This window comes from Ailuropoda melanoleuca, chromosome 6, assembly GCF_002007445.2.
Source record: "Ailuropoda melanoleuca isolate Jingjing chromosome 6, ASM200744v2, whole genome shotgun sequence".
NCBI lineage: Eukaryota > Metazoa > Chordata > Mammalia > Carnivora > Ursidae > Ailuropoda > Ailuropoda melanoleuca.
The window spans coordinates 71,881,548-71,892,119 of record NC_048223.1 but is presented as its reverse complement, the minus strand read 5'-3'; the positions used below and the strand labels follow the sequence as shown (position 1 = coordinate 71,892,119).

The following is a 10,572-nucleotide window of genomic DNA, read 5'->3' as shown; positions in this document are numbered from 1 at the left end:
CTTGTTGAGGATTTTGGCGTCCATATTCATTAGAGAAATCGGTCTGTAATTCTTTTTGAGGGGGTCTTTAGCAACTCTACTTTTAAGAATATATCCTCTAGCTAAGTTTGTTCATGCATGTAAAGATATGTGTCATTCTTTGCAGTACTGTTTGAAGTAGGAAAAAGTTGGAAATGATCTATATGTTTAATAGAGGCCTAGTAAAATAAGAGTAGATCAATAAGATGTAATTTTATTCAAGCATTAAAAAGAATGACAACAGCTGATCTAGTGTTTATTAAGCTCAAAGCTCTGTTCTTATTTAATTTTCATAAAAATCATAGATATTGTTACTAGCTCCATTTACAGGGGAAAAAATAAGGCATAAAGAAGTTAAGTGTCTTGTCTGAGGTTGTAGGACAGATACTGAAGCAGAACAGCTTCAGAACCCACATGGATAATTACTGTGCATACTTTAATGTTTCCTGGTTATTTATATCCCAATGTGAAAAGAAAATAAATTGATAAGTGAAGAAACATTATAGAAAGTTTTTATGGTATGATAATATTTGTGAAATGGATCTATACCTCTATCTACTCTATGTTCCATTTATAACATATAGAATGTCTCTGTTTCCTTATGACAAAATCTTTTTTATATATTAATATATATAAATATGTGAATATATTCATAAAATACAGTAAAATGTACATATAAATCTATATATATATAAATTTACACATACAAACATACGTATATACATATGCACACATAAAACCTACATTTGTGGAAAAATTTCTGCATGGATATATAAGAACTCAGTAAGTATTTTTGGATGATTCATTTGGAGACATCATAAAATTTTTTCCCTTTATACTCTTCAGTATGGTGAATTATCTAAAAGTAATGAGCACATATCGCTTTCATAATAAAAAGTTTACATTGAAAAACTTAAAAAATAGTGGATGTGGTAATTCTTTAACAGTTGTGTTACTGGAGAGGAATAAAGAGGAGCTTTTTCATTTTATACCCTTATGAACTGTGACCTTTTTTTGTTTTGTTTTTTTGTTTCAGTTTAGAATATCTGTTCTCTTTGCTTTTAGTACAGTTTACTAATTATAATATTACATAGTTGATTTTTTGAGGGCTGTGCTTTTAACTTTATTTTCTATGTAAATAAAGCAGAAATAAATAAAAGAGACAATATTGTATTAGTAAAATCTCCATTACAAATCATTTTTTCATAATAAAAGCAATAATTGGATTTGGCCTGATTTTCTGAATTGCATATTATTATTTTCTTCATCCCAAATTTTGCACAGTGACATTATCTTTAGCTTCTTTTGTCCTTTGACTTCTTGTTTTAACTTGTTCTTTTTTTTACTTTAAAAAAATTTAAATTCAATTAATTAACTTATAATGTATTGTTAGTTTCAGAGGTAGAGGTCTGTGATTTATCAGTTTTTTTTTAAGATCTTATATTTTATCTGAAAGAGAGAAAACAAGAGACAAAGCTGGAGTGGAGGGGGAGAGGCAGAAGGGGAAGGAGGGGCAGGGGCAGAGGGAGAGGCAGAGGAAGAAGCAGACTCCCTGCTGCTCAGGGAATTCTATTTGGGGCTCGATCCCGGGACCCTAGGATCATGATCTGAGCTGAAGGCAGATGCTTAACCAACTGAGCCACCCAGACCCCCATCAGTCTTATATAATACCCACTGCTCATTACAATCATATGCCCTCCTTAATGTCCTTCACCCAGTTACCTCATTCCCCTACCCTCCCCGCTCCAGCAACCCTCAGTTTGTTTCCTATGATTAAGATATGATTTGTCTCCCTCTCTGATTTCATCTTTATTTTTTCCTCTCTTCCCCCATGATCCTCTGTTTTGTTTCTTAAATTCCATGTGTCAGTGAGATCATATGACAATTGTCTTTCTCTGATTGACTTACTTCGCTTAGCATGATACTCTCTAGTTCCATCCACGTTATTGCAAATGGTAAGATTTCATTTTTTATGGCTGAGTAGTATTCCATTGTGTGTGTGTGTGTGTGTGTGTGTGTGTGTGTATACATATACACACCGCATCTTTATCCATTCACCTGTCAATGGACATCTGAGCTCTTTCCATAGTTTGGCTATTGTGGACATTGCTGCTATAAACATTGGGGTGTAGGTGCCCCTTCACTTTATTTAAGGTAAATACCCAGTACAATTGCTGGGTTGTAGGGTAGCTCAATTTTCAACTTTTTGGGGAATCTCCATACTGTTTTCCAGAGTTGCTGCACCAGGTTGCATTCCCACCAACAGTGTAAGAGAGTTCCCCTTTCTCCTCATCCTCACCAACATCTGTCATTTCCTGACTTGTTAATTTTAGCCATTCTGACTGGTGTGAGGTGGTATCTCATTGTGGTTTTGATTTGTATTTCTCTGATGATGAGTGATGTTGAGCATTTTTTCGTATGTCTGTTGGCCATTTAGATGTCTTCTTTGGAGAAATGTCTGTTCAAGTCTTCTGCCCATTACTTAACTGGATTTTATTAGTTTTATAGGTGTTGATTTTGATGAGTTCTTTATAGATTCTGGATACTAGCCCTTTAGCAGATATGTCATTTGCAAATATCTTCTCCCATTCTGTTGGTTATCTTTTAGTTCTGTTGTTTCCTTCATTATTCAGAAGGTTTTTATGTTCATGAGGTCCCAATAGTGCATTTTTGCCTATGTTTCCCTTGCCTTTGGAGACATGTGTAGCAAGAAGTTGCTGTGGCTGAGGTCATAGAGGTTGCTGCCTGTGTTCTCCTCTAGGATTTTGATGGATTCTTGTCTCACGTTTAGGTCTTTGATCCATTTTGAATCTATTTTTGTATGATGTAAGGAAATGGTCCAGTTTCATTCTTCTGCAGGTGGCTTTCCATTTTTCCCAACACCATTTGTTGAAGAGACTGTCTTTTTCCCATTGGATATTCTTTCCTGTTTTGCCCAAGATTAGTTGACCATATAGTTGAGGGTCTATTTCTGGGTTCCTTATTCTGTTCCATTGCTCTACGTGTCTGTTTTTGTGCCAGTACCACATTGTCTTGATGATACAGCTTTGTAATAGAGCTTGAAGTCCGGGATTGTGATGCCACCAGCTTTGGTTTTCTTTTTCAACATTGCTTTAACTATTTGGGATCTTTTCTGGTTCCATACAAATTTTAGAATTATTTGTTCCAGCTCTGTGAAAAATGTTGATGGTCTTTTGATAGGGATTGCAATGAATGTGTAGATTGCTTTGGGTAGCATAGACCAATTTAACAATATTTGTTCTTCTAATACAAGAGCATGGATGTTTTTCCATTTCTTTGTGTCTTCCTCAATTTCTTTCATGAATGTTCTATAGTTTTCTGAGTACAGATCCTTTCCCTCTTTGGTTAGATTTATTCCTAGGTATCTTATGGTTTTGGGTGCAATTATAAATGGGATCAATTCCTTAATTTCTCTTCCTTCTGTCACAGTGTACAGGAATGAGACTGACTTCTGTGCATTGACTTTATATCCTGCCACTTTGCTGAATTCCTATATGAGTTCTAGCAATTTTGGGGTGGACTCTTGAGTTTTCCGCATAGAGTATCATGCCATCTACAAAAGTGTGAGTTTGACTTCTTCTTTGCCAATTCGGAAGCCTTTTATTTCTTTATGTTGTCTGATTGCTGAGGCTAGGACTTCTAGTAGTATGTTGAACAACAGTGGTGAGACTGGACACCCCTGCTGTGCTCCTGATCTTAGGGGAAAGGCTCTGTTTTTCCCCATTGAGAATGATATTCACTGGGGGCTTTTTGTTTATGGCTTTTATGATATTGAAGTATGTTTCCTCTATCCCTACAGTGTGAAGAGTTTTAATCAAGAAAGGATGCTGTATTTTATCAAATGCTTTTTCTGCATCTATTGAGAGGATCATATGGTTCTTGTCCTTTCTTTTATTAATGTGATGTATCACATTGATTGATTTGCAGATGTTAAACCACCCTTGTAGCCCAGGAATAAATCCCACTTGACTTTGGTGAATAATCCTTTTAATGTCTGTTGGATCCTATTGGCTAGTATCTTTTTTTAAAAAAATTTTTATTATGTTGTGTTAGTCACCATATAGTACATCATTAGTTTTTGATGTAGAGTTCCATGATTCATTGTTTGCATATAACACCCAGCGCTCCATGCAATATGTGCCCTCCTTAATACCCATCACTGGCCTATCCCAATCCCCCACCCCCTTCCTTCTGAAACCCTCAGTTTGTTTCCCAGAGTCCATAGTCTTTCATGGTTCATTCCCCGTTCTGTTTACCCCCCCTTCATTCTTCCCTTCCTTCTCCTACTGATCTCCCTGCTATTCCTTATGTTCCAAAATGAGTGAAACCATATGATAATTGTCTTTCTCTGATTGACTTATTTCACTTAGCATAATCTCCTCCAGTCCCGTCCATGTTGCTGCAAATGTTGGGTAATCATTCTTTCTGATGGCTGAGTAATATTCCATTGTATATATGGACCACATTTTCTTTATCCATTCATCTGTTGAAGGGTATCTCAGCTCCTTCCACGAATTAGCTTTTGTGGACAAAGCTAATGTGAACATTGGGGTGCATATGGCCCTTCTCTTCATGATATCTGTGTCTTTGGGATAAATACCCAATTGCTGGGTCATAGGGTAGCTCTATTTTCAACTTTTTGAGGGACCTCCACACTGTTTTCCAAAGTGGCTGTACCAACTTGCGTTCCCACCAACAGTGTAAGAGGGTTCCCCTTTCTCCACATCCTCTCCAACATTTGTTGTTTCTTGCTTTGTCCATTTTTGCTATTCTGACTGGCATAATGTTGTATCTCAATGTGGTTTTGATTTGAATTTCCCTGATGGCTAATGATCTTGAACATTTTTTCATGTGTCTGTTAGCCATTTGTATATCTTCATTGGAAAAATGTCTGTTCATATCTTCTGCCCATTTTTTGATTTGATTATTTGTTTCTTGTGTATTGAGTTTGAGAAGTTCTTTATAGATCTTGGATACTGGCTATTGGCTTGTGTCTTGGTGTGAATTACTGCATCCATGTTCATCAGAAATATTTGTCTGTAATTCTCCTTTTTGGTGGGGTCTTTGTCTGCTTTTGGGGATCAAGGTAATGCTGGCTTCATAGAAAGAGTTTGGAAGTTTTCCTTCCCTTTCTATTTTTTGAAACAGCTACAGAAGAATTAATTCTTCTTTAAATGTTTGGTAAAATTTCCCTGGGAAGCCATCTGGTCCTGGACTCTTGCTTTTTGGGAGATTCTTGATTACTACTTCAATTTCTTTGCTGGTTATGGATCTGTTCAGGTTTTCTATTTCTTCCTGTTTCATTTTGGTATTTTATATGTTTCTAGGAATGCATTCATTTCTTCCAGATTGACTAATTGGTTGACAAATAGTTGCTCATAATATGTTCTTTTAATTGTATTTCTTCAGTGTTGGTCATGATCTGTCCTCTTTAATTCATGATTTTATTTATTTGGGTCCTTTCTCTTTTCTTTTTGATAAGTCTGCTAGGGGTTTATCGGTCTTATTAATTCTTTCAAAGAATCAGCTCCTAGTTTCTTTGGTCCGTTCTACTATTCTTTTGGCTTCTGTTTCATTGATTTCTGCTCTAATCTTTATTAATTCTCTTCTCCTGCTGGCTTTAGGCTTTAGTTGCTCGTCTTTCCCCAGCTCCTTTAGGAACCTCCTTACAAGATTAATTTGTGTATTTGAGAACTTCTTGTTTCCTGAGAAAGGCTTGTATTCCTATCTACTTCCCTCTTAGGACTGCCTTTGCTCTATCCCAAAGGTTTTGAACAGTTGTATTTTCATTTTCATTTGTTTCCATGGATTTTTAAAATTCTTCTTTAATTTCCTCATTGTCCCATTCATTCTTTAGTAGGATGCTCTTTAGCTTCCATGTATTTGAGTTCTTTCCAAATTTCCTCTTGTGATTGAGTTCCAGTTTCAAAACATTGTAGTCTGAGAATATACAGGGAATGATCCCAATCTTTTGATATAGATTTGTGATCCAGTATGTGATCTATTCTGGAGAATGTTCCACGTACACTCAAGAAGAATGTGTATTCTGTTGCTTTAGAATGGAATGCCTTGAATATATCTGTGAAGTCCGTCTGGTCTAGTGTGTCATTCAAAGCCTTGTTCCTTGTTGATTTTCTGCTTAGATGATCTGTCCATTGCAGTGTGTTGGGTGTGAAAATCCCTATTACTTTATTATTATCAATGTGTTTATTTAATTTTGTTATTAGTTGCTTTATATAATTGGCTGCTCCCATGTTACAGGCATAAATATTTACAATTGTTAGATCTTATTGGATAGACCTTTTAATTATGATATAGTGTCCTACCTCATCTCTTATTACAGTCTTATGTTTAAAATTTTTTAATTTATTTTATTTATTTATTTTTAGTTTTTGTTATTTATTTATTTTTAATGATTTTTTTATTATGTTAGTCACCATAGAGTCTTATGTTTAAAATTTAATTTGTCTGATATAAGGATTGCCACCCCAGCTTTATTTTGATGTCCATTAGCATGATAAATAGTTTTTGCACCCCCTCATGTTCAATCTGGAGGTGCCTTTGGGTCTACAATGAGTCTCTTCTACAGGTCTTCCAGAGGTCTTTTTTTTTTTTCATCTAATCTGACACTGTGTGTCTTTTGATTGGGGCATTTAGCCCATTTACATTCAGAGTAATTATTGAAAGTATGAATTTGGTGCCTTTGTATTACCTGTAAAGTCACTGTTTCTGTATGTTGTCTCTGTTCCTTTCTGGTCTATGTTACTTTTGGGCTCTTTCTTCACTTAAAGGATCCCCTTTAATATTTCTCGTAGGACTTGTTTGGTGATCACAAATTCTTTTAGTTTCTGTCTGTTTTGGAAGCTTTTTATCTCTCCTTCCATTTTGAATGACAGCCTAGCTAGATAAAGTATTCTTGGCTGCATATTGTTCTCATTTAGCAAGCTGAATATATCATGCCTGTCCTTTCTGGCCTGCCCAGTCTGTTGATAGGTCTACTGCCAGTCTAATGATAGTACCCTTGTAGGTTACAGACCTCTTATCCCAAGCTACTTTCGGGATTTTCTCTTTGTCTCTGAAGTTTGCAAGTTTCACTATTATATGTTGGGTTGTTGACCTATTTTTATTGATTTTGAGGGGGGTTCTCCTGCCTCCTGGACTTGAATGCCTGGTTCCTTCCCCAGATTAGGCGTTTTCTGTTATAATTTGCTCCAATGTACCTCCTCCCCTTTCTGGGACCCCAATTATTCTAATATTGTTTTGCTTTATGGTATCAGTTATCTCTTGAATTTTCCCCTTGTAATCCAGTAGTTGTTTATTTCTCTTTTTCTCAGCTTCTTTATTCTCCATCATTTTGTCTTCTATATCACTACTTCTCTGTTCTGCTTCATTTATCCTAGCAGTTAGAGCCTCCATTTTGTATTGTGTCTCCTTAATAGCCTTTTTGATTTTGATTAGATTATATATTAGTTCTTTTATTTCTCCAGAAAGGGATTCTCTAGTGTCTTCTATGCTTTTTGTAAAGACCAGCTAGTATCTTTGTAATCATTATTTTGAACTCTACTTCCAACATCTTACTTATGTCCATATTGATTAGGTCCCTGGCAGTCAGTAGTGCCTCTTGCTCTTTTTTTTTGAGGTGAGTTTTTCCATCTTGTCATTCATTCATAAAGTGATTGCTTTTCTATTTGTAGAGCTGCAGGTATTCTTTTCTTAGACCTCCAGTTGATTTCGTATGTGCTCAGAATGGTTTGATAGCTATCTAGCTGAATTCCTGGGACTAGACAGAACTAAGGTCTCCTACTCCTCTGCCATCTTGGACTCCTCCTTGAACTGTGAACTTTTAAAAATGAATGCATTCACATTTCTTTTATCATAAGATATATTTTCAATGAAAAATCTTAAAAATGTTAGGCAGATTTTTCTAACAGTTATGCGCTATGATATGTAATTTCTGTGACTAAGTTTAGGATGTAGATTATTATATTGACAATTTAGGATAAATCTGCCCACGTGAACTTTTATCAGAGAGTTCCTGTTTCAAAGGCTAGCTCTTTTCTAAAGTGACTTGGAAAGTAACTCAAATGAAGATTACCTTATTTTTATAAACAAGATTGTTTCTAGTTGAAGTCTACTAATGAAACCTTTTACAGCAAATGAGACTCAGTAAATGCAGAAGTTGACAGCAATTTTACTAGATGTTGCTGGTCAATTGAGCACAATTCTCTTGCAGGAAAATGGTATCATGCTTCTTAAACTCTAGAGCATTTATTAAAAACAAATGTCAATTTTAAACTCCATTGTTTATTAACAGACAGTGTTCTAATGTCAACTGACATTATATTAATATTATGCTTAGTCATAGAATGTACTTGGAATGAGGATGATAAATGCTTAAAAAGATATAGCTGAAACCTAAAGTCTATTATTTTGGGTTGTGTTTTTCAGGTGAAGCTCTGAAAGCATCAGCTGAGAGATTTGCAGATGACCCCTGTTATCTCCCCAAAAGGGAGGCTGTGGTTCAAGCTGCCCGTGCCTTATTGGCTGCAGTTACCAGACTCCTTATCCTCGCAGACATGATAGATGTCATGTGTCTCTTGCAGCACGTGTCAGCAGTAAGTAAAAGATGGCTAGTTTACCTTGGCATTGTTCTTCACTTCTAATTCCATTTTCTGAAACTGGCATCAATCCTAGTGCATCCCAGCCTCACTCTTATTTCTTAAGGTCACCCAGTAGAAGATGACTCGATTGGTTTGTGCAACTCTTGTATATCTCAGAAGAACAAAGCCAGAAGTTATTTTGTTTTTAAAAATTTTTAAATTCTAAAGTTTTTATTTAAATTCTAGTTAGTTAACATATAGGATAATATTAGTTTCAAGCATACAATTTAGTGATTCAGCACTTACATACAGTGCCTGGTGCTCATCACAAGTGGACTCCTTTTTTTTTTTTTTTAACAAGTACACTTCTTAATCCCCATTACCTATTTGACCCGTCCCCCACCCACCCCTCTGTTCTCTTCATTTTTTGTTCTCTCCAGTTAAGACTCTGTTTCTTGGTTTGCCTCTCTCTCTCTTTTTCCCCTTTGCTCATTTATTTTCTTTCTTAAATTCTACATATGAGTGAAATCGTATGGTATTTGTGTTTCTCTGATTGACTTATTTCATTTAATGTAATACTCTCTAGTTTCATCCATGTTGTTGCAAATGCCAAGATTCCATTCTTTTCTTTGGCTGAGTAACATTCCATACACACACACACACACACAAACACACATACACACATAACACAACTTCTTCATCCATTCATTAGTCCATGGACATTTGAGCTTTTTCCATAATTTGACTATTTTAATAATGCTTTGAATCAGTATTTTTGTATTCTTTGGGTAAATACCTAGTAGTGCAATTGCTGGATCATAGGGTGGTTCTATTTTTAACATCTTTGAGGAATCTCCATACTGTTTTCCACAGCAGCTTCCCCAGATTGCGTTACCACCAACAGTGCAGGAGGTTCCCCTTTTTCTGCATCCTTGGCAAACCTGTTGTTTCCTGAGTTGTTGATTTTTTTCTTTTAATTTTTAAATTATATTATGTTAGTCACCATACAGTACATCCCTGGTTTCTGATGTAAAGTTCGGTGATTCATTAGTTGTGTATAACACCCAGTGCACCATGCAATATGTGCCCTCCTTACTACCCATCAGCAGTCTATCTCATTCCCCCAACCCCTCCCCTCTGAGGCCCTCAGTTTGTTTCTCATAGTCCATAGTCTCTCATGCTTTGTTCCCCCTTCTGATCACCCCCCCTTTCATTATCCCTTTCTTCCCCTACCGATCTTCTTAGTTCTTATGTTCCATAGATGAGAGATATCATATGATAATTGCTTTCTCTGCTAGACTTATTTCACTTAGAATTATCTCCTCCAGTGCCATCCATGTTGCAGCAAATGTTGAGAACTCATTCTTTCTGATAGCTGAGTAATATTCCATTGTATATATGGACCACAACTTCTTAATCCAGTCATCTGTTGAAGGGCATCACAGTTCCTTGCACGATTTAGCTATTGTGGACAATGCTGCTATAAACATTGGGGTGCATATGGCCCTTCTATTCACTACATCTGTATCTTTGGGGTAAATACCCAGTAGTGCAATGGCTGGGTCATAGGGTAGCTCAATTTTTAACTTTTTAAGGGACCTCCACACTGTTTTCCAGAGTGGCTGTACCAACTTGCATTCCAACCAACAATGTAGGAGGGCTCCCCTTTCTCCACATCCTTTCCAGCAATTGTTGTTTCTTGCCTTGTCAATTTTTGCCATTCTAACTGGCGTAAGGTGGTATCTTAGTGTGGTTTTGATTTGAATTTCCCTGATGGCTAATGATTTTGAACATTTTTTCATGTGTCTGTTAGCCATTTGTATGTCATCATTGGAAAAGTGTCTGTTCATATCTTCTGCCCATTTTATGATTTGTTTATTTGTTTCTCATGTATTGAGTTTGAGAAGTTCTTTGTAGATCTTGGATACCAGTC

General features: G+C 36.1%; 1 protein-coding gene across 3 annotated transcripts in view; it reads left to right on the top strand.

The window, feature by feature from the left end:
• CTNNA3 (catenin alpha 3) overlaps positions 1-10,572 on the top strand; it is a 1,722,523-nt gene that overhangs the window by 178,348 nt on the left and 1,533,603 nt on the right. For all 3 annotated transcript variants that reach the window (XM_034662590.1, XM_034662589.1, XM_034662591.1), the window contains one exon: positions 8,488-8,654. In XM_034662590.1, the coding sequence (XP_034518481.1) occupies positions 8,488-8,654 (167 nt within the window). The remainder of the gene's footprint in view (positions 1-8,487; positions 8,655-10,572) is intronic.